Below are 26314 nucleotides of genomic sequence, written 5' to 3'. Positions count from 1 at the left end.
AGACTCTCGCGAGGCCGCCGCCGCCGCCGCCGCCGCGCCCGCCGATTCGCAGCGGCAGATTCGCCGCGCGCACCGGGACGGCGCCGCCCGCCGCGGCCGTGCCGGGCGTGACGGCCGCGGGCTCCTGGGCCAAGGACTCGAGCCTGGCGCCCCGCGCCGGGAACGCAGCCACCGGGCCCGGGACTCGGACCCACAGGCCGCAACGGCGGGCTCCGGGCTGGACGGGGCGGGGCGGGGCCACGGCTCGTGGGCGGGGCTTGGCGGGCTGGCGGGCGAATCCCGGGCCGCGGGCGTGGCTCGCGGTGGGCGGGGCCTGGGAAGGGGCGCTCAGCGACTGGTCGGCTCAGGTCGAGGGTGGAGACCCGGCGCGGGCCGCCCGCCCCGCTCGGTGCCGGCAGGCCCGGCCTCCGCGGGCTGGTGCTCCCGCGCCGCGCGCCCGCGCGCCCTGCAGGCAGGCCCGTTTCTGTTGTTGCTGTTACTGAGTCTTGACAGAAACGTGTCCTCTCATCGTCTCCAGATGCCGTTGGGTCCCCGGAAATGGGCCTGAAAAGAAATGCACAAGACCGTGTTTTTTTTCTCAGCCGCGTGACTTGGTCTCGGTTCCCCAGGCAGGGATTGAACCCCGCCCGCCACAACCAAAGTCCAGAGCCTTAACCACTAAGCCAGCAGGGAATTTCCAAGACCACATTTCTTAAAAAACTTAAACCTTGACTGTAAGTCTATGGGAGCTCTAACTAAATCCGAAATGCCCCGTTCCCACTTGAAAGCAATGTTGTAAATACTTAAACTCTTCATGAGTCAAGTGTGTAAATTCGATTTAATCCCAGCCATAATGTCAACAGGATTTTCACATAACTCAATAAACTGATCATCTGAATGACATACTCCACAAGAACAGTCAAGAAAATTATTAAAAAAAAGAGAGAATTCTGAAAGAAAGCTCAAGGAGAGGGAAATTGCCCTTCTGTATATGAAAATATTATATCCAGTTATATCCATTAAGCCACATGGTATTTGTACAGGGACAAATGGACAAACAGACTGAAACCCAGAGTACAGACACAAACCCAACTGTACGTGCAAACTTAGGGGTCTCAAACCATTGTAGGAAAGACAGACCATTGAATGGTGTTGGAATTCCCATTGAGAGGAGGGGAAGAAGGGTGAATCGAACCCCAACCTCACACTGTTCTAAAACTAAATCCCAAGTGTCACTGAATGGTGAAAGTAGAAACAGACTCCCACAGTCTGCTACAGGAGGGCTGAGGAAACTCCAGGAGATAGTGAAGGACAGGGAAGCCACGCAGCAGTCCATGGGGTCGCAGAGAGTCGGATGCGACTGAGCGACAGAGTACAGACCAGGAGGGAACTGTAAGTCTGCAGGGGTCTCAGTCTTGGGGGAGGGTGGTCTGAGCCCGCCCTGCTCATAAGCATCTCACTCTGCAGGGCATCCTCCCCACAGGGCGTGGTGGCCTGGCCAGTGAAGCTCGATAACAGTGCCTGAAAGGGCGGGACAGCTAGTCTTTTGCTGGGAAGAGTAGAGTTTCTGTCTCCCATCTCACGCCGAGGAAACACGGCGAGGTTGCTCCCGTGACAAGACTTGTCTTCGTGCACATGTAGTTGTTCCTCAGGGAGGACCCCAGAGTATTTCTACCCTCAACAGACTTCCCATGGCACCTTGATCCCCAAAATTGTCCTATGGAATCACTGCCTCATGGTCCAATATTCCACATTTTGGCCAAATTTCAGTATGTTAGTCATCAATTGTTGCCTAACAAATAACCACAAAAGTTACCTTAAAATGACAAGCCTTTATCATCTCACAGCTTCTGTGGGTCTGGGGTCTGGGAGGGGCTTCACAGGACGGTTCTGGCCCGGGGTCTCCAGAGGCTGCGGTCACAGTTTTGGCCAGGGCTTGTCCTCTGAAGACTGGGCTGGACTGGGGAGGGGGGTCTGCCTCCGAGCTCTCCCACGTGACTCTTGGTGGGGCCTGAGCTTCTCCCAGGGGCCCTGCAGTCCTCACTGGGGGGCGGCTGGCTTCCCCACGGCCAGGGGCCGGGAACCGCAGGACAGAAGCTGCGAGGTTTTGGTGACTGACCCACCGTCACGGCACCAGCTACATCTGGGCGTCAAGCCCACACCCGAGAGAGGAGGACTTGGGACATATTTGAAAGCACCCCCAGCTGGCCCCCTGCCCCTCCCTGACACGCGCACGGGGCTCACTCCAAGCCTGCTGCAGGAAAGGAGGGCGCCCACGTGGGGACCCCGAGGGAGCCAGCAAGAGAGAGACCTGGGGTCCGTGGAGCTGAGAGCGCCTCCCGCCCCACGCAGCGGAGAAAAGGGTCCCAGGACAGAGAGCCAGCCCAGCCCCAGAGCAGCAGCTGCGCAGGACGCTGGATGCTGGACGGCTGTCTCCCTCCTGCACCTGTCACTGGTTAGATCGAAGGAGGAGAGGCCGCCCGGGCATGGGGTGGGGCCCCCCACCCAGCTAGGCCCAGAGTCAGAGCAGAGGTCTCCCAGCCCCCACCCAGAGCCCAGGCTGGACCGGCCCCCCTCTGCTGCAGCCTGGACTCGCAATGCCAGTGTGGTGGGGGAGGGGTCGGTAGGGGCTGAGGAGACACCTGCCTTCCTGCAGGGAGTCCTGTGGGGCAGGAGGCTTCTCTCCTCTCCGTCCAGTGGGGAGAGGAGCAGGGGCCATCCCTGAACCTCACGAGGGGAGATGGGGGGCCTGGAGGAGGGAGCCCGCCCCTCCCCCTGGCTGGAGGTCTGCCCAGCTGCAGGACTCTACGTGTCATGTGTGGACCCCTGAGGTGGGGACCCTGATGAGTGTTCTGGAGCGTGGGGCACTCGAGGGACCCTGCAGCTTGGACACTGCCCTGAGTCAGGGACACAAATAGGAACAGCCAGGTGGCTGGAGAGGGGACAGGGCCTGTGGGAGGGGCTGCTCACATCCAAGGTACAGCTTGAAGCCATCAGTCACTGCCCTGCAGCATTTTCAAGGCACATTCCATGCATGGTCTTCTTTGCTTACATCATTTCTGTTGAAAAATTCTGTTTTTTTGTATTTTGTTGCACTTCAAATGTAAGGTACAATTTTTTTCTTGAATGCTCTTAAAATTTTTAAATCTGTTTCTAGGATTCCAATTACACCCATGTTGGATTTTTACTGTGTCCTGTATGCTTGTGTGTTTTTATACTTGTTTTTCTCTGCTTGTTCCCATCTGGGTATTTTCTACTTACATAATTTCCATTTCACTAATCCTCTCTACTGCTGTGTGTGATCTGCTTTTAAAACCATCTATTCAGTTGTTCACAGGTCTTATTCTATGTATTTTTACCTCTTTTTTCCCCCTTCTTGTTTCCAACTGAGTGTTTTCTACTTACATAATTTCCTTTTCACTAATCCTCTCTTCTGCTGTGTGTGATCTGCTTTTAAAACCAATCTATTCAGTTATTCATTTCAGCTGTTTTATATTTCAGTTCTAGAATTTCCAAATGATTCTCTGACTTTAGATTTTAATTCTCTGATGAAATTCTCCATTTTTGTCCATTGATTTTCTCAAACATATTAACCAGATTTGAAGGTTCATTCTAATCATTCCAATATTGGTGACCTATGGATTTACATCTGTGATTTTTCTTGGCTTGTGTGAAACTGTTTTCTGGCGCACCTGGTAATTTTGGAATAAATGATGATCACTATGAAGAAAAACTGTGAGGTTCTGGGAGATGCTTTTGTTATTTAGAGAGATTTTCCTTATGTCAGTCATACAGGTGGGGCCCATACTTGATAGAATTCCAAGCCTTATTCCAGGCTTTGTGGGGTTCTCTGTCTTCCTGCTTCTCCAGCAAAGGCAGTTGTTTCAGGGCGTCATCTCACCACACCACGTTGAGACAAATCCTGGGTATTTGACGGCAGGTGGACTGGGGACACTTTGCTGCAGGGCCTGCACCTGGACAGACATCTCCTCCAGCAACAAAACACAAAGTAACTATAAGGGACTGAAAATAACTGTGTGCCTGCATAGTTAAGCCAAATTAGGGACAACAAGATACAAAAAGACCAAAAAGCCCAACCTCTACTTCTAAAGAGCCAGCAGCAAAAGCAGGGTGTCAGGAACAAAGGCAGGGTACTGCACACATCCCCTGCACAGGCGCGCATGTTCAGCTGCTCAGTTGTGTCGGACTCCTTGCGACCCCAAGGGCTATCGCCCACCAGGCTCCTCTGTCCATGGGATTCTCCCGGCAAGAACACTGGAGTGGGTTGCCATGCCCTCCTCCAGGGGATCTTCCTGACCCAGGGATCAAACCTGTGTCTCCTGTAGCTCCTGCATTGCAGGCAGATTCTTTACCGCTGAGTCACCAGGGAAGCCCCAAGCTCCCTGACCAGGGATCAAGTCCAAACCCAGGCCCACCACAGTGAAAGAAAGCACCAAGTCCGAAGCACTGGGCCCGCAGGGAATTCCCCCAGCTTCTCATTAAATGCATGTACTAAGGCTGACTGTAACCCTCTCCAGAGACCTGGGAGGCAGGCACTAACTTTATGCTCTCCCTGAGTCTCCCTCCAGGTAGCCTGTATCTCCTGGAATGGAGCTTGTGCACAAATTCCGTGCCTGAACTTCTTGTCTGGCCTCTAATAGTTTCTATTGATTAAGGAGGCCAAGAACCTGGGTGGGTCACAGCTGGGTCACACTTCCCCGTGTGCGGCAGTCAGCACAGGTGAGAGGACCAGGCTGGGCACCAGGCTTTTGTCACCTCACCTGAAAATCGCCAGCTCTGTGCCTGCGGGCAGGGCCTCGCACCGCGGCAGGCGGCCCCATCACCGCGGCGGCAGGAGGGAAGCAGCCTTCGTGTTGCGGGCAGCAGTGACGATCGCAGACCCAGTCGCTGCCTGTCCTGCCCACCCTCATCAGATCCTCTGGGAATGGGACAGTCCATCGTCCGCCGTAGAAGCCACAGGCCAGCACCTGCCTGTCCCACCTCCTGGGTTCCACCCCCCTGCCCACGGGCAGAAGGGGGACCCTTGTGTGGCAGGTCAGCCGATCAGCAGTCACCTGCCCGCCCTGCATCTCTCTGGTCCCTCCCAGGGGTGGGGTGGGCAGCAGCCTGACCCCTTTCTACAGGTCTGCAGCACACCGGTCAGCGCCTGAGCCCCAGGCACCTGGGGTGGCCTCAGATACGGCGAGCATCACCAGGAGCAGGAGCGAAGCCGTGGCTGCTGCCTTTGGGGACAGAGTCTTTACAGGTACTGTCTGCTCCACTGTCGGCAGGACCTTTACGTGGGGCGTGCCGAGGGGCCGGGGAGAGGAGCGGCCAGCAGCTCAGCAAACCAGGAGTCACCTGGCCTCACCAGGGAAAGCAGTCGACATGACGCGATTCCTCCCCTGGCCTGGAGGGATTGGACTCAGCACAAACAAGGAGTCTAAGCGCCCCAGGGCTGCTGCAGGCTTCGGCTTCGAGGCTGCCTTTGGCCAAGGCGATGCCTCCCCTGAGCACCCCGAGGCCCCACCGAAGGCCTGCTCAGGTGTCACACTCAGGCTCCAGAGGGTCCGAGAGAGCAGCGCCTGGCTCCCCCACGCCGGGCTGCCCTGTGTGGCCCCCTGGATGTCCTCAGGTCTCGAAGCCTCTGTTGACCCCCATGACCCCAGTATGTGTCCCAAGAAGGAAAGGGCCTGGGGAGAGGACCGCACAGTGGTGTCATGGCCCCTGTGCCACGGTCGTCCCAGGTAAGAGTAGTCCATCTGCAACGTAGGCAGAAGAGCTGGACCTTTTTCTTTTTTTTTTCAGATGAACCTGTCTTTCCAAACCCCTAGTCTACTGCAAAACTTAGTATTATGTACAAACACATAATCTTCCCCGAAGGGAAAGACGCCAACTAGTTACGATTACAGAAAAGCCCAGCACGGCCAAAAAATCGAATAAATAAATAGGATTTTAAGAAATGAAAGAAGAGAGCGACCCCCTTCTGGCCGGTCGGGGCGCTCGCTGGCCTGCAGGGCCTGGAGCTCTGTGGGCGTCCACATGCTCTCCCAGGTTTCCTGTGTGTCTGTTCTGCTTTCTGACCTGCGTCTCCCCCTCAGGAGTTTTGCTCTTTCTCCCGGGAGACCGTCGGTTTCCAAGCCTGAGCTGGCGTTCCCTCCTCTCTTCCCATCCACCCCAAACCCGAGGGGTCACCAGGTCCTCCTGTGGCTCTCAGCGGCTGGCCAGGCCCCCCGGGCAGCAGCAGCGCCCTCCTGGTGCCCCAGACGTCCCTCCGCCACGTCCACGCCACTGACACCAGTCTCAGAAAAACACTGTGTCCCTCAGGTGCTTTTGCTCAAAACTGCACAAAACCCGGCATTTGGGGCCTACCTCCACCGTCCCGATTTTACTTCTTCTGCTTAAAAAATAATGCTTTTAAGTACCAAAATCATGTTTACTAATTGTGAAACATTATAAAAACAGAAACAAATAGAGTGCTAAGGAAACCCAGAAGTCACTCCTAGGTTGATCCGGGCAGCACTGAGGTTGAGGCTGACTCGTGGGCGCGGCCACCACTGCGTCCCCCCCTTTGTGAATTATCTGGGAACGTCCGCTGTTGGCTTCTGTATCAGGGCCTTGCTATTTACTTTCCTTTTCCAACATTTACCTGGTTTTTTTTTCTTTAGTTTTTGGTTGTGCTGGGTCCTCACTGGGTACAGGCTTTCTCTAGCTGCAGAGAGCAGGGACTTCTCTCCGTTGCCGTGTGCTGACTTCTCACTGTGGCGGCGTCTCCTGTTACAGAGCACCGGATCCAGGACGCACAGGCTTCGGTAGTCGTGACACACAGACTTAACTGCCCCGTAGCATGTGGAATCTTCCCGGGCCAGGAATCACATCTGTGTCCCCTGCACTGACAGGCGGATTCTTAACCACTGGACTGCCAGGGAAGTCCCGCCAACATGTAAGTCTTGTACTGGCTTACTGTGACACAGTTTCCATCGTGAGAACACAGGGAAGTATCAAAATTTAACTACAGAGGTGCCCCTTATTCTCAGGGTGCAGAACAACCCCTGGTAAGGAGGGGAGGGCTCCTAGGCGTTATCCTGACCCCAGCTGAGCTGTCTATTCAGCTACACAACCTGGTTTTCCAAGCATCAGATGCGGCGAGCTTTCCCCATGCTGTTAGAGATGCACAATCTCCCGTTTCACTAGAGCCTTTATGTTCCACGGGCTGCAAATGCCGTTCGAACCACAGACACTGCCATTATTTTCCTTGCACAATGAATACACAGTCACCATAAAGAAAATACGAGATAAAGAGAAGCAAACAAGCAAAGCTCAGTCAACTGAATTCTCTCCAAAGAGATAATTTCTTAACACTTCGGATTCACTCCTAACCTTCCGTGTTTTCCTTGTACACTGAGACGTCTTTTCCATGTATAATCACTTCCGTGTAAGTGTACATTTTACATGTGCGTGTATTTACACACATTTTGTTAACCGAGCAGGATCATACTGTGCAGTCTCCTTTAAGCCATGCTTTAAGTGACCGTTTCGCACAGCTGTACGTTCCAAGGCATAGCTGCGCGGCGGCTGACCTGACCTCGCCTGGCTCCGAGACCCTGGACTCGACTCCAGGCTTCCCTCTCAGAAGCCCCGCTGGCCGGGTGCCCAGCACTCAGACTCCCACTGGTCAGAGGTGACCCAGGAACCTCTCACCTAAGTGGCCACAGGGCAGTGCCACTCGCAGGGTCCTGGGCTCTTGCTCCCTCCTCCAAGGGTCCCCCCAGAGCCGGCCTGATGCAGCCCCTCTGGGGCAGGGCACCCACTTCCTGCCAGCACCAACACAGGGTCATGAGGTCTGCTCCTTTAACTCTCAGCGCGGAGTAGGCGTTTCTGTACGGGAACTTCAATTCCAGGGATGCCAGCCAACCCGCCCCCATCTTCTGGAATACCTTCTCTGTCTGCACGGAGATTTGTAGGTGTAGGTGGCGATTATGTACCTAGGGGACCACCCTGGGCCTACCGTATACACGACGGACGTTCTTCTCCCGCTTGCCTTTTGACTTTGCTGACAGCAGAATTTTGGCTTTGCAGACAGCGCACGCGTCCAGGTCCACAAGGAAGCACTGGCCGGCTCCCAGCAAAGCAGCTTCCTCCAGAGTCTCTTGCTCAGAGAGTCCCCTCGAGTCTAGAGGCTGCTTTGCTGTATTCAATGCTTTTTACTTTGTCATCCACCTGGGTTTCACGTTGACATTATATATATATACATATATATATATATGTATATATATATATACGTTTATTTATTTGGCTGCACCGGATCTTAGTTGCATCTTCACTGCTGCATAGGAGCTCTCAGTTGCCGCATGTGCGATCCAGTTCCCTGACCCCCTGGTACGGGACCCCTGGTATTGAACCCCCGTACGGGAGCATGGTGCCTTAGCCACTGGCCCACCAGGGGCATCCCAGCGTTGGCGTCTTGCACAGGGGAGGCTCACGCCTGATGGTCTGGCAGACAGCCTTGAGAAGAGCCATCCTCCCGCCTGTTCTGTGCTACCAGGCGCCTCTTGGACCCTTGCCATGACAGGCGCGGCTCTGCTCACGGCCATCACACGAGACCCTGAAATACTGGGTTCCCCTCTAACCTCTCCTCCCGAAGCCTGCTAGTCGTGGGGACCGCAGCCTGGCCCTCCTCTCCTGTGCCATCTGGGCAGCAGCTCCCAGGGTTACACCCGCCCCTGTGGCTGACCCACGACAGGGCGGAGCGGCCACTGGAGCCACCGCGCCTTCCGAGTGAGAAGACCCAGGACGGCGTCTCGGGTGCCACCTCGTGTTTGCTCTTCCAGTTGAACTTTAACCTCTGTAGTAGTCAGAGGTCTCCAGAGACACAGACGAGGGGCATGTGCACCCCCAGGGAGGTTTACTGCGAGGACTCGGCTCCTGTGATGACAGAGGCTGAGAAGTCCCATGAACTGCGGTTCGCAGACTGGGCCATTCCGCTGGTGAGCTCACCAGAAACCCCCTCACACAGACCCAGAAACTGCTTAATCTGGGCCCCCGTGGCCAGTCGGGTGGACACAAAATTACCTGTAGGTCCCTGCAGTGACCATCCGGGGCCTGTCCATTTGTGGGGAGCACTTGATGAGCCCCTCCCAAAGAAGACTCTCCCCGGCATCGCGGCCCACACACGCAGATACGCCTTTAGAGCAGCAGGCCCCAATCTCTCAGGCACCAGGGACCGATTTTGTGGAAACCAGTTTTTCCACAGACCAGGACGAGCAGGGATGCTTTCTGGACGACTCAAGCGCATTATGCACTTATCATGCTCTTTATTTCTAATCTAATGCTGCTGCTGATCCGACAGGAGGTACCAGTCCACAGCCTGGAGGCCCGCAGCTGAGCCGCACGCTCCTCACGTCTTCTGGAAGGCAGGGAAATGGGGCCTCTCCTCTGGGGGTCCCATGCCCAGCCACAGTCAGAGGTCTGTCCCTCTGGGAGAGGAGAGGAGAGATTCACGTCATTTTACTGCTTGCTGTTTCTGGGGATGAACAACAAACACCTCTACATCCTACAGCCTGTAACAGCCTCGGTTCTGCTGAGTTGCAGCGCTTTTCCCGGCTCTGCTGTCACATTTTCTCAGGATACAACCACATTCTGTTAATAATGGCGGCACAACTGCCTCCTTCCTCTACAACAGGAGCTCTTACGAACGTCTTAAGGACTAATCTGACCACTTTAATGGGTTGCCACTAATGCTTTTCCACATACATGATGTTGGTCTAAACCCCCACCCTAAATGGATACCGACGTAAACAGGTTGTACTATATCCAAATCACAGAAGGCTTATGCATGCTTAGTTGCCCAGTTGTGTCCGACTCTTTGCGACCCCATGGGTGTAGCCCGCCAGGGTCCTCCATCCATTGGATTTTCCAGGCAAGAATACTGGAGTGGGTTGCCATTCCCTTCTCCAGGAGATCTTCCCAACCCAGGGATCAAACCCAGGTCTCCTGCATTGCATCTATAATCATCTGTCCCGATGGTGAGATAGCATCACAGACTCAATGAACATGAGTATGAGCAAACTCTGGGAGATGGTGAAGGACAGGAAAGCGTGGCAGTTCATGGGGTCGGAAAGAGTCAGACATGACTGAGCGACTGAAAAACAACAACTCAGGGGATAGATGCTGGGCGCCACCCTGGCTCATGAAGCTCAGCCGGGGTGGACATCTTGTGTCTGAGTCTCTACCCCTATGTTGATATCAACAGCTGCAGTGCCAGGGCTGCCCTCGAGCTGAGTCCACCGCCCCTGCGGCTCTTGGGCCAGGTAGGGGCCGTCCCACCTGCCTGGAGCACCTCCGACAGGCCTCCCCTTCAGCGTTCCCAGCACCCCGGCCCTGCGGGCTGAGGTCGCGCCTCACTGGCCGTCCTTGTCCTCGGCCTGGCCTGCTGTGCAGTTTCCATCCTACCCGGCCATGGTGCCTCAGCCCCAGCATGACTTCCACCCACAGGCCTGGGCGGGACACAGGTCGCGTCCAGGGGTTCTGCCCGGAGCTTGGGCCGGCCAGGGTCTTGTTCCTCTGTGAGCGGCTTCCCAGCACCGCCCGGGGAGAGGAGATGCCACCAAGCTGCGGATTGGAGCAGGAGGGAGCCATCCAGCTGAGCAGGTGCCTGGGTCCTGCAGGAGGCGCTGGCCGCTCACCTGACTGGCTGGAGCCACTCCAAAGACCACAAGGCCGAGGAGCACGCCCGCCTCCTCCGAGTCTGCGCTCCCGGGTTTGCAGCGCTCCAGGTGCGAGAAGACGCGCCCCGCGGCTCCTGCGGGAGAGGAACCCAGCGAGGTCGGCACTCGGAGGGGAGCTTCTGACCGGCAGAGGCCGCGAGGCCTCCCACGCCTGGGGCTATTCATTTTAACTCAGAGTGAACTGAGGGATGAGTTTTCAAGAGCCAGAGGCCCAGAGGGTCCCATAGAAAAGCGAGAGCCGGGACTGGCCGGTGCAGGGCCCCCCGGTGGGTGGGATCACAGGAAGGCGACTACCAGCTGCTACCTGGTCTCGTCTTCCTGCATCGGGGCTTCCAGCCTGCGGGCGTCCTAGTGCCCATTTGGAAAGCCGAGGCCTTAACGCGTTTGAAAACCTTGGCAGGCAGGTGGCGCAGAGTCAGGGTCTCAGCACAGGGTTTCAGGGTGCCCTCCTGGGACCTCAGTGCTCTGGACAACCACGTCCTCCAGCTTCCTCCCGAGCAACGCCACCCCAGTTGTCCAGAGAGGTTCCTCTTTAGCCAAGTTCCTGTTTTACAGAAACAGCCATCCAAAAGGAGAGCGGTGCTGCAAGCATCAGTGTGTGTCGGGGGCGGGGAGTGTGTCAGGCTGCGCCATCCTGAGGGGCGCCCTCCCAGCCTTGGGGCACTCACCCCGCGGCACACAGTCCAGTCATTTTCGGACACAGGGAATGGATACCTGGGGCAGGTTCTGACAAGGAAGTGACTCTGACCCCAAAGTGAGGTGTCCACTTCACCACACCACCACCACCACCATTTTGGGGTCCATATGGTCCCACCACTTACAAACAAAACGTAAACAGAGCCACGGAGACAGACCGCACAGCACCCTTCTAGTCTCCGCCTCCCTACCTCGCAGGAGGCCTGAAGCATTTCCATGACATGGCTATCAGGGCAGCTCGGGACCAGACTGTGTGAACCCACACCCTGGCTCCTCCCACCAGGGACTGCATAACCACGTGTGCCTCAGTGTCCCCATCTGTAAAATGGGGATGGGACAGAGCTGTTGGGCCCATGAAGGGCTCACAGTAGTGCCCGGTACAGACGCAGGGCACAGCTGGTATTTAGCCCCCTCATCTATGGCTTAGTCACCCCACATTTCCTCACTTGACCCCCGGGTATAGCCCTCTCCTGGGTGAGATGTCAGTGCACACAGACAAAGTGTCAGGTGGCCCCTTCATCTCAGGCCACTGCACCTCTCACTGCCTGGGACCACCGCAGGCTGAGCACTGAGGTCAACGGGCCCCTGTCCTCACAGGGGGCTGCCACGCGGTCTCTGGACGTCCCCTCCCCCACTTCGGAGGTATGAGACCCGCAGGCACTCCGCCTGGCAGGAGCTGCGATGTAAGACAATACCCAGTCAGCCGGCCAAGGACAGACAGCCCCGCGTGGCTCTCAGCTGCACCCCACCAAAGGCGCAGGAACATGTGGGGAACACGGGTTCTCTTGTTCTCTCCGAAGTGCCACCCCGGCTTTAAGCAGCCACAGCTGTTTGCAGCTCCAGAGAGGCAGTCAGAGCTGGAGGCGAGCTCTTAAAAAGGGGGGGAGCCAGCGTGGGGCCCGCTGCAGGAGAAAGAGCTGACAGGGGCACTGGAGGGTAAAACCCAAGGGCAAGTCGGTTTGCTGGGGCTGGGCCTGTTTCAATAGACAAGGAGACACAGACAGGAGCAGGGACGAAAGCAGCTGTGCACACTGTGGCTACAAAGAAGCAGAAGAGATGCCAGAACGGCTTTTCCTAAATCTCAGCAGCAGGATCTGGTGACTGACCAGGACCACGGCCAAGAGGAGGGGGAGGGAACCCCTCCTGGGGCCCCCAAAACGAGATGCTCTTTTCGAGGACCTTTCCTGACCTCCGCTGCCCCGTTGGCCCAGTGGGCAGCTCTGGTCACTGCCTCCTTGTCTGGGTCCCCGAGGTCACTGGGAGCCCCACACCAAGGCCCGCCTCTGCTCCCAGACATTTGCTCTCCAGCGTCATCTGTAAAAACCGCAGAAAGGGCACTGCTGGATAATGAGGAGGCTGAGACAGAAAGAGGACACTCCAGAGGGGATTTGTGGAGGAGCACACCCAGCCCCGGGCGCCCCAGTGCGCCCGCGGGCAGGAGCTCGGGGTGGGGGAGGGCGATGCGGCTGGCCCCTCAATCCCGGGGCTCCGGCTCCACGTCCCGCCCAGGCGATCCGCCGGGGAAGTCGGGGCGGGGGGAGGGCGCGAGGGGACGCCGGGGGTACAAGGCGGGTTCGCGGGGTGGGCGAGCCTCCGGAGGACTCCAGGGCCGCGGGGGCCCGGCGGGTGCTCCAGGCAGTCGGGGCCGAGGACACGGGGCACGGCAGGGGAAGGGGGGCGTCAGGGGACGCGGGGAGCGCGTGGGAGCGGGCAGACTCAGGGATGCGTAGCACTGGGGGGCGGGGGCTCGCGGAGGCCGGGGCGAGGGCGGCGGGGCACAGGGTCGCGGGCGGACCCGGGGGTCTCTCCGGCCCCTCCCTGCCTCTCCCGGGGGGCGGGGCGCGGCGCTCTGGGCGGGGCCTGTGCGCAGGCGCGGGGGCGCGCTCCCGCGGGCCGCGGGCGGGGGCGCCTCCCGGGCCGCCGGCGGGAGGGGGCGCGCGAACCTCACTTCCGGTGAGCCCTCCGCGCGCCGTGATTGGGCGCGAGTCGGCGAGCGCGCGCCCGCCCAGCCAATGGGCGGCGGCGGCGCGGCGGGGGGCGGGTGCGCGGGGCGGCCGGGCGCGCGCGCGCGCGCGCGGGGCGGGGCGGGGCGGCCGCAGCCTGGTCGCCGCCCGCGGGCCTGTCCGACGCCCGCCCGGCCGGCCCCGCCGCCCGGCAGCCATGTGACCGCGCCGCCGCCCTCCGCGCGCCCGGCCCGCCCGCCCGCCCGCCGCGCGTCCGCGGCCCGGCCGCAGCCCAGGCCGCCGAGGGAGCGGCGGGGGCCGGCGCCATGGCCGAGCGGGGCCGCCTGGGCCTGGCCGGCGCGCCCGCCGCGCTCAACACGCCAGTGCCCATGAACCTGTTCGCCACCTGGGAGGTGGACGGCTCCAGCCCCAGCTGCGTGCCCAGGTACGCCGCCCGCCCGCCGCTTTGTTCCCGCGCGCACCTGCCGGCCCCGGGGACCGGCCCCCGGGGACCTCGCGCCCGGGCCCCCGCCCGGGCCTGCACCCCCGCCGGGCCTCCGGGGACCTCGCGCCCGGGCCCCTCCCCGGGCCGTGCACCGGGACCGTCCACCCCGGGACCCCCACCGGGGGCCTGCTCCGGGGGCCGTCTGCTCCGGGATCCCCACCCCGGGCCGTGGCCTTGGCGCCCCACGTCGGGCGCGCGCCTTCTCTGCACGCGAGCCCAGACGCGTGGATGGTCCCCGAGGTCTCGGTCCAGTGCAGCCGAGGAAGCGGCGCCGGCTCTCTCAGGCCCCGCGGTCCCCGGGGCTCTCGCGAACGCTCACCTGGCTCACGCTCGTCCTGCATCCTTGCACCTGCCTACCCGTGCGGTGCCGGTGGAGTTGACTTAGGGTGTGGTGTCTCCTCTCTCCACCGGGTACCATAGATTTCCTTTTGCGTCCGGCCACACTGTCACGCCTGGGTGGCCTGGGAGTCACTCTCGGGGCACGCAGTGTCCAGAGGACACACATATCTGGGACCACAGCTGTACTGCTTCGTCCTTCGTCCTTCTGAGGGTCTGGCCCTACCCGTCTGTCCTGCTGGCTGGAGTGTCCGCCCTTTCTCTGTTTGCACTGTGCTTTGTAATTTGGGGACTTCCCTGGGCATAAACACTGCTCCTTGCATCATGCCATCGCCAGAGACGCTGCCCTCTTCACTTGGTGGGGAAGCGCCCTGTCCCCAGCTGTACAGCTGGACGAGGCTCACCCACGGGGCAGCGCTGTGGCCAGACCCTGCTTCTCCTGCCAGCTGGAAGCTCTGCAGATTTCTTCCCAATCAGTGGTGCTTCCTGAGGAAGCTCCCAGGCTGAGGGGGAGAGAGACAGACTCACACCAGGGTCTGGTTCTGCAGTGGACACCAGGCCACGAGGGCCGCGGGCTGGGAGCCAGGAAGAGCTCTCCCTGGGGAGACCTCTCGGCGGGACTGGAGGACGTGGCCGTGTGTGCAGAGTGGGCGCGCTCTGCCGCGGCGCCTTCAACAAGTGTGCAGGGCAGGTGCTGGGCACGCAGAGGTGCCGGCTGCCCTCCCAAGTGCGGGGCCCGCAGCTCAGGGTGTGGCCGTGCCCAGTGGAAGACTTGGTGCTCCCCGGCCTCTCTGGGGCTCTGGGAGGGTGGGGTGTTCGCAGGACGTCTGCCTGCTTGCCTCCTCTCTGGGAGGTCTCACCTGCCCAAGCCTGGTCTCCTCCCTCCCGTCTTGGCATTGAGCCCAGTGTCGGGTCATGATGGACCCCCCTCCATGCTCCTTCTCTCTGCCACCCCGTCATCGTCAGCACCCCGCCCCTGCCAGACCTCTTGCTCTCCCTGGGGGCACAGTTGCTCCCCTCCTGGTGAATACTTACACCCTCTCTCTCTCCCTAGAGCTAAGAGTGCAGCCTGCCTTTTCTGCACCTTTCAGCAGCCTCCTGGGGCTCTGAAAGGACCACTGAGGTTTTAACCAGAGGGCGGTGGGGGAGGCGGCGGGGTTGGGGCATGGAGCTGGTCTAGGACGCCCACCCTGGTGTGTGTGTGCGAGGGGTGGGGGGGCGGGGGCTAGGCAGTGCCAGGGGTCCGGGTTCCACAGCTCTGCCGGGGGGGGGGCGACACGGGGGGCAGGGCAGGCAGGTTCTGTGGGCTTGGGGCCCAGCGACCGTGGGGTGGGCGGGCGCAGAGTGCCCCTGCCCGTCCCTGCACGGCCCTCCCCACAGGTGCTGCTGGCCCCACTGTACCGCGGAGCAGGCCCCCAGGCAGGCTGCCCACCCTCCCTGTTTGGAGACTTGGTGCAGAGGCACCGCTCTGTCCTCGTGCTCGGCGCGCACTCCTGGCTCTAACCTCTGGAGCTGACGGCTATGGGTGCATGCTGGTCCCCGTGAGACAGCGGTACGTCTTTGCTTTGTCTGGGCACTGTGGCTGGCCCTGGGTTGGACTAGTGACGAACCCACCCCTGGGCATTCTCGTATTGGCAGTAGCGTTGGGGGGGGGGCGTGTGCTTGGTGTTACTACCAGGAGGCTTCCCGGAGCGGCTGTGCCAGCTCACCCCTACTGGCGTCCCCACTGCTCTGCATTCTTGCCAACGCTGGCTGACTTTTAATCATTGCCAGTCTGGTGGGTGTGAAATGGTATTGCGGTTTTAATTTGAATTTCTCTGATTACTGATGTAGGCCACTTGTACTTCCTTCCCCGTCAGCGAAATTCTTGTTCATCTATCTTGCCAGTTTTTTTCTCCTGTTTTATCCCCTGACTTGAGCCTCAGTGGGTGTTTAAGGGCTAGCAATTCCTTTTCAACGCTGTGTTGAAACCAACCTCTTCTCTGCAAGGCCATGATGCCACCCAAGTTGGCCTTGGTCTTGTCCTGTGGTCTGTCCTCCCCGGGGCTGTTGGGAGAGCTCTCTCTTCTTCCCTGGAGCTGGTGCCAGGCCCGCGGGGCTGTAACAGAGGCAGGCTCGGTTTCCTGGATTTCCTTGAGGAAACAGACCACACCCCCTGCGGTGACCCCCAGTCCTGCTGTCCGGTGTCCCCGCCCCCTCCGGGGATTCCCTGAGCAGCCTCCTGCTGCACCCCCCCCACCCGCTTCAGTGGGGTCTGGGGCATTTTGAACCCTTGCACTCACCCCCTAGTTTTCCGTCCTGTTGAGGTTTATGAATTAACGTCACAGGGTCAGACGTCTCTTTGCAAGCTTACTAGGCGCTCACGTTCCTGTGCACCCTCCTGTCGGTATCCTCTGCCTGGCTCACTCTCCGGAAGGGGCTGCAGCTGGAACGTAAGCTTGGGATAAGCTTTGGCGTCCGCGTGCTGGGTCCGCCGCCGGCAGGATGAGTGTCGGTTGCTGGGACATGGCCGCCCTGTGGGCGATGCGCCCCAGGTGTTGTTCTGTGCAGGTCATGTGTTCCCCGTCTTTTCAATTTCAGCCACTTTGGAGGCTGCGCTGGGGTTTCTCCTCGGGGGTGCGCTGGACGCTCGTAGTGCGCGGGCACTGGGTGTGATCAGACTCTGAGTGCTCTCGTTTCCCTGCTGATGTGGATCTTCCAGCGTTAAACCTGCCTTTCCCTCTTGGGAACATACCAGCGTGTTGGTGCCCTGGTCCCCTTCCTGCAGGTAGGTAGATGGGATCAGACTTTGCTCAGGACTTCGCATCTCTGTCTGGGGTTTGTAATCGGCTCATCCACTGCCCTTATCAGGTTTTGATGCTGAGATACTGCAGAGTGAGCTGCCCCACCCCATGTCTGTGTGAAGCAGCAGCTGTTTGTTCCCTGGACTTCCGGGCGATGGTGAGATCGCCGGTCAGGGGACCTGACTCCAGGTTGCTTTGGGGCAGGGGTAACTGCTGACTCGACTGGTTTAATGGTTGTAGGACCCCCATCCCTGCCTTTCAGTTAGCTTTAGAAATACATTTTTCTGTGAATTTGTCCATTTTCTCCTGATTTTCAAGTTTGTTGGCAAAAAGTTGTTCTTAATATTCTTTTTCTAAAAAATACCTGCAGGACCCGTAGAGCTGTCCCCTTCTGATTCCTTCCGTTGACCGTGCGGGTGGGCATCCACACGCTGATCTAGCTCACCAAGGGTTCATTGGTTTTTTTTTTTTTAATGAGTATTCTATCTTCCTTTCCGTTTATGCTCTTTATTTTTGTTACATGTACCTGTTCTGATCTCTTAAGGTACATACATAGTTCCTTTTTTCCCTCCTTTCCTTCCGGGTTCAGTTTTTTAATTACTCGTGTATTTACTTGCCTTTGGCTGCGCTGGGTCCTCGTCACCCTGCGGGCTTCCCCTCGTCAGGGCGCGGGCCCCTCTGCAGCGCGGCTCGCGGGTGCAGTAGCTGTGCTGCTCAGGCTTGGGTGCCCCGCGGCATGTGACATCTTGCCAGACCAGAGATCAAACCTGTGTCCCCTGCATTGGTAGGTGGATTCTTAACTGGATAACCAGGGAAGTCCCTCTTGTGAGATTTTAAAGCTGCAAAATAAGTAATGTTTTGACTGCATTTCACAAGCTTTTATACTTAAGAGTTGTTGAGTTTAAAATCTTTTTAAAAATTTTTCATTTTTCTTTGTTTAGCATGGTGTGATGTGTCAAAGTTTCTTCATATTCAAACTTTTTTCTCTTAGTTATTTTTCCACTGTTGATTTCATCTCTTCTTTTTTCATTGTTTCTAACTTAGTTGTGTTGTGGTCACAGAGGGTGGTCAGTATGACACCAGGCCCTTAGGATGTTTTATGACTTGCTCTGGTGCTCTGTTTGAAGCCAGTGTTCATACATGTTCTGCTTGTCCTGAAAAGGGCTGTGTGTTTGGCACTTGGTGGTACCTTGTTTGATACCTGTCCCTTTGGGTCATGCTTGGCTTATAGTGTCTTCCGGCTTGTTACCTTTCTTGTCTACTTGGGAAGCAGTAAGAGTCTCCTAGCCTGGAGCGGGGTTGGCTGTTTCCCCTGGAGCTCTGTCCTCAGGTCAACACGCATGTGGAATCACAGGCCCTGAGGGCTCAGGTCTGACTGCTCACCCAGCCGGAGCTTTTCCTCCTGACAGACTTGGTAACAGTGAGCTCTCAGCTGTCTGTTGGATATATTTGCCTGCTGTATCTTTTCCTGGCTTGTTTCTTTAAGCTTGCCTGTGCCCTCACACGTTGGCTGTGTGTTTTTTATTTGGCACCATCTAGATTTCGTTTTCAGTTAATCTGACGATCTGTAGTTTTAACCAGGACATTCAGTACGTTGTCACTTGTCTAAATTACTGATAGTTGGGTTCATACTTACCGCTTTATTTTTGTTCTTATTATTTTCCTTTTTTTCCCTAAGTTTCTTTCCTTGTACCTTAGTGCATGGGTTTTCTCTTATTCCATTTCTTATTAGTTTGAAACTTGTCCCTATTTCCTATCTTCAGTGGTTACCATGTAAATTGCACGCTTGCTGTTGTGTTTCAGAGTTGACTGTGAGCTCTTTCCTGAACACGGAGGGGCCTCAGGCCACAGTGTTCTGACTGTCACTGTCGTGTGTACATGCTTCTGTTTAGAGTGTTTTAACATTCTTTTTAAGCCCATGTGAGATTATTGTTATTACTTTCTATTGTTAATACTTGATTAATCTCAAAACTCACCATTTGTTTTATTCTTTTTGCATCTCAGAAGTGACAAGAGAAAGTCGCTCAGTTGTGTCTGACTCTTTGCGACCCATGGACTCTGCAGCCCATGGACTTCTCCAGGCCAGAATACGGGAGTGGGTACCCTTTCCCTTCTCCAGGGGATCTTCCCAACCCAGGGATCAAACCCAGGTCTCCCGCATTGCAGGCGGATTCTTTACAAGTTGAGCCACAAGGGAAGCCCAAGAACACTGGAGTGGGTAGCCTATCCCTTCTCCAGGGGATCTTCCCGACCCAGGAATAGAACCGGGGTCTCCTGAATTGCAGGCCAATTCTTTACCAGCTGAGCTACCAGGGAATCCTCCTTCTGTCTGAAAATGCATCTTTAGGCTTTTCTTTAGTGAGGATCTGCAGATGACTCATTGGTCTCTCAGTGTATCTGAGATGTTTACCGTTGTCCTAGAGGGTGTCCAGCTGGTTGTGGGGTCCTGGGCGGCATCTCCCCAACTTGGCTCTCTGTTTGGCTCTCGTGAGGTCAGTGTCAGTCAGGTGTGACTGGCTTGAAGGTCTGTCCTTTCTCCCTGGTGGCTCTGCGGTCACCTCTGTGGGGTCTGGGACAGGGTTTCTCTTGTGTGCCTGAGTTGGGGTCACTGGGCTCAGCTCTGGGTGGGTGGTTCTCATGAGTTGGGGTCACTGGGCTCTGGGCTCTGGGTGGGTGGTTTTCCTGAGTTGGGGTCACTGGGCTCTGGGTGGGTGGTTCTCACGAGCCCCGGGAAGTCCTCAGGCCCTCTCCTCTTCCTGGCTCTTTCCTTGCCTCTAGACCTGGTGGGTGTGTGGTCGCCCTTTCCTCTGGCATCGCAGACTGGCTGCTGGGCAGGCCCTGCTCCTCCCTGTTTCAGCAGCCAGTCCTCAGCCCTCCTCCCTGCGGAGACATGTGCCGCACGCACGGCACCCCAGCCTGCAGGAGGGCCTGCGAGCAGGTGGGAGGGGCAGTCCCTGCCGCGGGCAGAGCCGTGGTGGAGCGGCACTGGGCAGGTGCCTGTGGCTGAGCACGAGGCCATGTTTGGAGTTCTGGGGAGGCCGTGGATCTGTTTGGTGGGCATGGGTTTAGCTGGAGGCTGAGGGGGTTGGATGTGGGTGGGGCGGGGAGGACAGGGCGGGGTTGAGAGTGGGCTGGGCTTCTGCGGGTCTCGAGGTGAGAGCTGCACTGAGGGAGAGGCCAGGGCATCTGACCTCAGCCATCTAGGCGTGCAGACCGGGGTCTCAGGGGGAGGCCTGGCCCCTTGCTGCAGTCAACGCCTTTCCTGCCCCCATGATGGCAGTGCCAGGCCCCGGTGCACACCTGGGCGGTGGGCTGCTCCCCTGGCAGGTAGCAAGGTGGGCTCAGTGCTGTGAAGTCCTGCTTTTGAGGGTGAGTGTGGAAGGAAGCGGCTGCTTGGGGCAGGTGGCATCTCCTATGATGCTTCGTGACAGGCAGTCAGCTGCATGGGCCCCGCTCATGGGCACACTGCCCTTCCTATCTTCCCAGGATCCGGGCACCAACCCCGGCTCCCCCTCCCCCCAGCTCCATGCCCCAGGAGGGTGGGTTAGGGGGCCTCGGTTCGGGTGGGTGGGGCCAGGGGGCTGCCCTAGAGAGCAGTCTGGAGAGTCGGGGGGCTTTGCACACAGAGGCATCCGGATCAGGTCTTGGGGATCCCTCGGGAGCCTGAGCGTCACTTGCTGTGGCCGGAATGACCTGTGGCTGCCAAGGTAGGGGTGCTCGGGCAGGCGGGCAGTGGGCAGCGGGACGGGGGCCCTCTGAGGCCGTGTCCTGGCACCGTTGCCCTGCAGACCCCTCCTGTCCGGCGTGGCCCTTGCGGGCACGGCCTGGTCCCGTCAGACATTCCAGTCCGGCCCCTGGGCTTCCGGCCTCGGTGGGAACTGGCTCACAGTTGTTCCTGCTGGTGCTGGGTATTTTGGGCTCCAGGATATGGAGGGCGGTGAGTGCGTGAGCTGCTGGCTCCTCCCAGTGCCTGTGCCTGGTGCTTGACAGTGGCTGAGAGTGGCCTCAAAATAGCGCAGGTGTCTCTGGAAGCTGAGTCCCCTGCTACCGGGGGCCAGGGGGGGCGTCTTGGACGCGGCCCCGGCCGGGGGGCTTGGCGGAGGGCTGGGACGCGTCGCGAGGACCCCCCTGCCTGCGGGACGGGGTTTATAGTGAAGCTATGTGTGCTGCATGTGGCCCCTGCCCGCTGCTGTGCCCACGGGGTGAGGGGTGTGTGTCCTCGGGGAGGCCCTCCGCGCAGTGGGCACGCAGCAGCCACTCTGCTGGCCTGGTCTTTCTCCCCCGTGGAGGTCAAGGCCGAGGCTCAGGGTCTCCTGCACTGTCAGGCCAGCTTGGGTCCTGGCGGCACCTGGACCTACATGGAGATGGGGACGCTGTACACGGGGCGTGTCTGCCCTTCTTCCTGTCAGGCCCGTGGCAGCTGGCCGGTCCTCGCTGCCCCACTGGCCTTCCCTCCTCTCCCAGCCAGGCCACGACGCCTCCCTGCTGCGGGGCAGCCCCCAGCTCCGTTCTCAGGAGGGGCGGTCCTGGTGGCCTGCACCTTTGTCCCACGGGCGGGGCATGGGGAGGCGGCGGAGGGGCTGGGACAGGCGACGTCTGCAGGAGGGGCTCAGGTCTCCAGCAGCGAGGGCCCCCAGTGGTCGGCACAGAGTGGGGCGCCCGGGGGCGTTGTGAGGCACCTGACCTGGGCTCCTCTGCTCGAGCAGACACGCCTGCTCTCTCTCTCAGCTGAGCGGCCGCACGTGTCCGGTCTCCCAGCGCGGCTCTGTTTCCAGCATCTGTGGGGTGATCTCCCCCCAGCACGGGCAGCCCTGTGAGCGCACGAGGCTTGAGAAGAGCTATGTGGGCTTGGGTGTCGCTGCCCCCGAAGGCAGAGCTCTGTAGGCAGGGGTGGGGGGGTGCCCTCGGGGGCACTGCCCTTGGCCCAGACGTGGCCGTGACCGTCCGTGGCCTGGGTTCTGGCTGCCTCTGCCCCAAGCCACCTGAATAGCCGCGTGTCGCCTCCTGTTGGCGCTGGGCTCCTTTGTCCCCGCCTGTTTTGTCTGTGGGGCACGCGTCCCCATCCGGACAGGGGTGATGCCCCCACAGGGAGGCCCTTAGTGAGGAGCCGTGGGCCCTCACCAGCTGGGACCTCGGCCCTGTCCCTTACTGGAGCCTGCAGCCGCCCTCGTGGCGATGGTGCCGGGTCTTCTGTTGGGGTGGCCAGTCCGGACCTTTCTGCCTTTGCATGCAAAGGGATAGGATGGGCTTTTCCGTCACAGTTTGCATTCCAGGGCCTCAGCTTGGGCTCCAGACGTTCTGCTCCATCCGGTTACGACATGATTTAAGGGCTGTCACGCTTTGGCAGGTTAATGGAGAACCACAGTTACCACCCTGAACCGTGTGCCCTCCCGCTGCCCCGGCTCTGGTGGGAGATGAGCTGTGTGTGGAGCGCGTTTACAAATACCGTGCTTGTCCACGCAGTACCAGGGCGTGCACCAGATGGCACCCCCAGAGGAGTGACGGTGGGGTGGGGCTCTCCTGGCAGCTGGCGGGGGCAGGGGCTCCTCTCAGAATGAGCCCCCGGGAGGCTTCCCAGAGCCGGGGCTCGGGAAAGGCCGAGGGTCCGGCGGTGATGGCCTGAGACGGCAGGAAGGTGTCTGGGCCTGTTACTGCCGGCCGAGGCCTGCCCGGGGTGGGGGTGCCATGGGAGGCCTCAGGGGTCTGTGAGTGAGTGACTGAGTTGGGGGGGCTGCTGCAGCTGAGCCTGCGGGGCCGCGCTGGGGTCATCACAGCTGCAGTGTCATGCCAGCCTTGGGGTGATGGTGAAGGCCGTTCTAGGGGAGAAGTTGGCACAGAGGGAGGACCCTCCCCCCGCCTCTGTAGTCAGAGGAGTGAGTCCATAGGGAACCCACGCTGAGTCAGGCTTTTCCTAACCTCTGTCCGCTTTCACAGCTTCCTCCTGGGCACCAGCTCCCCCGAGAGAAGGCCGGCCGCCCTCCCCAGGGCCTTGGGCCTGGCTCAGCGGACAGCCAGTGCTCCATCTGCAGAGGCCACACCAGTTGCTGCTTGGGACGGTCGCTGGGGGCTAGGGCACCCTGCCAGAGCCGCTGTCCTCACGTGGAGGAGGCTCTGGAGCCGCACACAGGCAGGTGGGCGGCTACGTCGGCCTGCCAGGCCTTCCTACTGGAAACGGCTCCTTGGGGGGCCCAGTGGGGTTTCCCGTTAGGTTATTTGCGTTGGGAATAAAGAGGAGACGTGTCCGGTCAGACCTTTGAGGAGAGCCCTTTCCAGTTCCCTTTCAGAGGAGAGCGAAGGCAGAGTCTTCCTCAGGGAGCGATGCAGCCCCGGGTGTGCCCGGCACTGACCTCAGAGAGAGGGTGTCTGGTTCGCGGGACCCAGGGCCTCGTGGGCCGGGACCTCAGGAAGCCGGGACATAGCATGCAGGCGCCCCCCACCCCGGTGGTGACGGTTCAGTGAGGCTCAGTGCAGCGGGCTCCTCCAGGGCTTGGCCTGGGGATCTGCAGGCTGACCTCGCCCCACCCCGGTCAGGCGGCTGTGGCGCTGGGCCTGTGTGAGGCTGCAGAGCGGTGGGGTGCCGGCCAGGCTTCTGGGAGGGGCCGTGGTTGGTGGGGCCCCCCTGGCTCCAACGCGACCCTCTCCTCCTCCACGCCCCTGTGGCTGGCGTGGCAACTCCATCGACATTCGAGGTCTGCCCCCGGCGTCTGGACGTCCTGGGGCCGGGTTGGCTGGTGGTCCAGGAGGGATGCTTGGCCTCCAGGGGAGTCCAGGACGTGCGGCCCCTCCGGCTGGGCCTCTGTGATGCAGACCCCCGGGGCCTGGGCAACTCCTGGGGACCACTGTGGGGCAGAGGAGCAGCCAGAGCCTTCTGGTCACCACAGAGCCCGCGCTCGGCCCGAGGGCTTCTTGGTGGCTGCACGAGGTCCAGGTGGGCCAGCAACATGCCCCTGCAGCTCCTCCCCACACCTGCTGCCCAGGTGACCAGCGAGGCCTGTGCTCGTCGAGAGTGAGCCTGCCGGTCCGCGGTGCGTTCTCGGGGTCATTTCCCGGGAGCTGGCGCACCTGGCGCCCCGTCTCGGGGGAGACTGCGGGCTCATGGAGCAAGGCGGGGGCCTCTGCGGTTGGACAAGGGAACTCGGGGTGAAAGCGCCCTGGCTGGGCCCCTGCCCCACGCCCCGGGGTCCCTCTGAGGGGGACGGGCCGTGAAGTGGGCCCCACGAGCAGATAACAGTGGTGGCTTCATGCCAGGCAAGCGGGGGCCCTGGGCTGACCCTGGCTCTGGGTTGAGAAGTGGCCAAGCCTGGGGTGGCCCCCCCTCAGTGACCCTGCTCTCGCCTGGCTTCAGCCCTGGTAGGCTGTCTCCCTCCCAGACAGAGGGCAGCGTGTGGCTGAGAAGGGGGCCAGGGCGCCGGGACCCGCGGGGGCCAGAGGGTAGATCGTGCCGCACGGCAGGGCCGCAGCCATGGTTCCAGGAGGGCCGGTGAGGCAGAGGGAGTGAGGGGGAGAGTGCTCTGATGGCGGCCCTGGGGGGGACAGTGAGGGGACGGGGTGGCGTGATGGGGGCCCTGGGGGGGACAGTGAGGGGACGGGGTGGCGTGATGGGGGCCCTGGGGGGGACAGTGAGGGGACGGGGTGGCGTGATGGGGGCCCTGGGGGGGACAGTGAGGGGACGGGGTGGCGTGATGGGGGCCCTGGGGCGGACAGTGAGGGGACGGGGTGGCGTGATGGGGGCCCTGTGGGGGGACAGTGAGGGGGCCTGGGGACCTCTCCTCGGGTGGCCCTGCTTCCCAGCAGTGATGCAGCAAGGCTGGGGGTGTGAGGTGTCGGTCTAGGCAGGAGGGGGGACCCAGGAAACCTGGGGGCTGGGCGTCTGTGTCTCAGACCTGGAAGGCCTGTGGGTGCCAGGACCTTGCCCAGTGTCTCAGGTGCAGAGTCCGGGTGAGTGGGAGCCCCAGGAGGGGCCTGAGGAGGGCACACGGGCTGACGACGGGCCCAGTGCTGGGGGTCTGAGTGGAGGTGCAAGCGTGGCACCTCCTGGGGCCAGGCGAGGCGGGGCAGTGTGGACTGTCTGTGGGGCCCTGGGCCCACCGCGTGGGCGTCGCTCCAGCTCAGGTCACGGCAGGGACAGGCCGCCCCCCGCCTGCCTCCGACACTCCCCCCCCCCCCCCCCCGCCTGCCTCCGACACTCCCGTTAGCCGCTGGGCGGGGGCCCACAGCGCCCCTCCTCTCCAGCTGGTCCCTTCCGAGCACGTGGGGACCTTACAGCGTGGGACCCTGCCCCCCCCCGCCCTGGTCCCAGACCCCTCCTCACAGAGGGATCGGCCTCCACAGGCCCCCCCACCCCAGGTGACTGTGGCTCTGGCCTCGCACCCGGGTCGGGGGCCCCTGGGGCTCTGTCTGCCCGCCTCTGGCGGTTCTGACGTGTTTGTGATAAGCTGCTTACCCGTGGCTCCCCCGCGGGCCGTGTGTGTTCTCTGATTGCTGGGAAGTGCCTTTCCTGAGTCTGGCTGTCTGCCGGTTTGCTGTCAGGGTGTTGCTTCCTCCTCCCTGGGACCCGGTGTCTGCCCAGCTCCTGTCGGAGGAGCTCTCGTCTGAGGGCCGCTTGGACGCCCTGCTTCCTCCTCTGCCTCCAGTCCCCTTCCTGGACGGAGCCGCGCCCTGCGGTGTCCAGGGCCAGCCCTGCCTGCGAGGGCCAGGTGGGCACCCCCAGGGCCCAAGGGAGCCCCTGAACGGAAGCCCTGGCTGTGCCGACTCCCCTGGGCGGCTGCCGGGGGCCCACTGGATGCTGCGCGCAGCTCTCGGGTGGGGGACTGCTGGGCCCCCAGGGCCTCCTGGGCTCCCTGGGGGAGGCGTCTCAGCAGGAGCCTCAGGGCACAGGTGGGAGGAGGTGTGGGTAGAGGAGCCCTGAGCATGGGTTCCGGGCTCAGTGTCCTGCTGGATAACAGCCCTGTGACCACCCCCCGCCCCCGCCCCCACCAAGCTGGGGTCTTGACTCCCGAGTGAGTTCAGTCCTGGGCGCACCTGCCTGCTTGAGGCAGACGGGAAGTCGTCCCAGAAGGCTCATGGCCCCATGGCCACCGTCAGCTCAGCGAAGCACCCTGATGTGCGGCTTGGACCCCAGGCCCCTAGTTCTCAGGGTTCTGGGGGCTTGGACCCCAGGCCCCTAGTTCTCAGGCCTCTGGGGGCTTGGACCCCAGGCCCCTAGTTCTCAGGCCTCTGGGGGCTTGGACCCCAGGCCCCTAGTTCTCAGGCCTCTGGGGGCTGGAGGCCCAAGACCATGGCGCCAGGAGGTTGGTTCACAGTGTGTCTCTCCGTTGTGACCTCATGGTGTGACTGGAGGGAGCC

General features: G+C 60.5%; 1 protein-coding gene and 2 long non-coding RNA genes across 20 annotated transcripts in view; 1 reads left to right on the top strand and 2 right to left on the bottom strand.

Annotated features, from left to right (window-relative positions):
* Positions 1 to 9278: 9278 nt before the first annotated feature.
* Positions 9279 to 18444, bottom strand: LOC145530234 (uncharacterized). Its single transcript, XR_014071587.1, has 4 exons — positions 16469 to 18444; positions 16162 to 16318; positions 10665 to 10780; positions 9279 to 9455 (listed from the first exon to the last, which is right to left on the bottom strand). It is a non-coding gene; the product is annotated as an uncharacterized LOC145530234 (long non-coding RNA).
* Positions 13484 to 26314, top strand: part of PACS2 (phosphofurin acidic cluster sorting protein 2) — a 63267-nt gene continuing 50436 nt past the window's right edge. For 14 of the 18 annotated variants that reach the window (XR_014071581.1, XR_014071577.1, XR_014071578.1 and 11 more), the window contains exon 1: positions 13484 to 13790. Coding sequence is in view for 8 of the 18 variants with exons in the window: in XM_081551169.1 (XP_081407295.1) it covers positions 13672 to 13790 (119 nt within the window). In the remaining 10 variants the exon portion in view is untranslated. Of the gene's footprint in view, positions 13791 to 15566; positions 15739 to 16766; positions 16954 to 17036; positions 17127 to 26314 lie in introns of all 18 variants that reach the window. The other 4 variants (XR_014071579.1, XM_081551172.1, XM_081551171.1 and 1 more) reach the window with 2 other exon arrangements.
* Positions 23218 to 26287, bottom strand: LOC145530235 (uncharacterized). Its single transcript, XR_014071588.1, has 3 exons — positions 25991 to 26287; positions 25413 to 25541; positions 23218 to 23808 (listed from the first exon to the last, which is right to left on the bottom strand). It is a non-coding gene; the product is annotated as an uncharacterized LOC145530235 (long non-coding RNA).

This window comes from Giraffa tippelskirchi, chromosome 12 (assembly GCF_054371585.1).
Source record: "Giraffa tippelskirchi isolate mGirTip1 chromosome 12, T2T-mGirTip1v1.2.pri, whole genome shotgun sequence".
Lineage (NCBI taxonomy): Eukaryota > Metazoa > Chordata > Mammalia > Artiodactyla > Giraffidae > Giraffa > Giraffa tippelskirchi.
The sequence above is the reverse complement of the archived record's forward strand: the minus strand, read 5'-3'. Positions and strand labels throughout refer to the sequence as shown.